We start from the raw sequence: 1,068 nt of genomic DNA, 5'->3' as shown, positions 1-1,068 counted from the left end.
TTTTATGCTTATGGCTGGGAATTCTGATTCAGTTTAGGGAATCAGTTCGTTCAAATGAGTCATATAAAAGAACCGGTTCAAAAAATGAAATCCTGAGATGTTCAAAAGTCAGTGTGAAAACAAAACACGCACGCACCCCTGAGGAGGATTCTTGTCCAGCCAGCCCACTTTAATAACTGGGACGCTGGTGGAGTCGAGGTCTTCCCGAGGCGGCGGAGCACTAACGTGGCCTGTGTTTGGCAGGTAGATGCTGTTCTGAGAGCCGGAGATCGAACCCAAATCTTCCATCCATGAACCCCGTCTGAGAGAGAGAAGAGAGAGATCACCAAAAGAGAGAAGTGTTACATTATCACATTGCAACATGACATGAATTTCTCCTATTACCAAATCAGCGACAACTAACTAAACTGAACTGTACAATAACAATTCAGGAACGTACACATTTGCGTAATCGCTGACAGCAGAAAAATAAAAGTGACTCACTTCTCGGACACTGACTCGTAACAGTTGGTTTCATCGTCTAGTAGCTCGTCGTCGCTGCACAGGCTGCTGTAACGGGGTTTCGTTACCTTGGGAACCATCAAGGACATCTATTGGAGGAAGCAGCTGTCAATCATACAGGGTCTGTCGCTATTGGACAGTTCTGATGTGCTGGGAATAAAACAGCGTGTGAAAGGCTCTTGACGCACCTTGCTGGCCATATCTATGAGTTTAGGGTCTCTGCTGGGCTCGCGCTCGTCATATTCATCTGAACTTTCATCCGAATCCAACTCTACAGGGAGTCATGATGGACAGAATGAGGGAAGACAGTGAGAGATACAGAGAAACAGATACATTTCAGTGCAACATTTCTGTATCGCACAATGCAATGCGAGAGACTCGACCTTCCAAATGCTGTATGATGGATGAACTGGAAGAAAAAGCAGATTTTTAACATCTTATTGACTCGTTATTCGATAAGACTGTCAAAAATAAGACACTTTTACACTAAATTGTGTTAAAAATGCAAAATTGCATATTAGGACCAAATGTAGCTTTATTTTCCTAAAAAAGAGTCACAGTCTGATT

At 43.2% G+C, this 1,068-nt stretch overlaps 1 protein-coding gene across 1 annotated transcript; it reads right to left on the bottom strand.

The window, feature by feature from the left end:
- Window positions 1–87: 87 nt before the first annotated feature.
- Window positions 88–766, bottom strand: LOC107712758 (arf-GAP with Rho-GAP domain, ANK repeat and PH domain-containing protein 1-like). Its single transcript, XM_016518096.1, has 3 exons — window positions 690–766; window positions 484–590; window positions 88–301 (listed from the first exon to the last, which is right to left on the bottom strand). Exons 1-3 carry the CDS (start codon window positions 699–701, stop codon window positions 109–111), a joined length of 312 nt encoding a protein of 103 aa, XP_016373582.1. The 5' UTR covers window positions 702–766; the 3' UTR covers window positions 88–108.
- Window positions 767–1,068: the final 302 nt, after the last annotated feature.

Source organism: Sinocyclocheilus rhinocerous, unplaced genomic scaffold (assembly GCF_001515625.1).
Source record: "Sinocyclocheilus rhinocerous isolate Xijiao unplaced genomic scaffold, SAMN03320098_v1.1 scaffold30976, whole genome shotgun sequence".
NCBI lineage: Eukaryota > Metazoa > Chordata > Actinopteri > Cypriniformes > Cyprinidae > Sinocyclocheilus > Sinocyclocheilus rhinocerous.
This window is presented reverse-complemented; position numbering and strand designations above follow the sequence as displayed.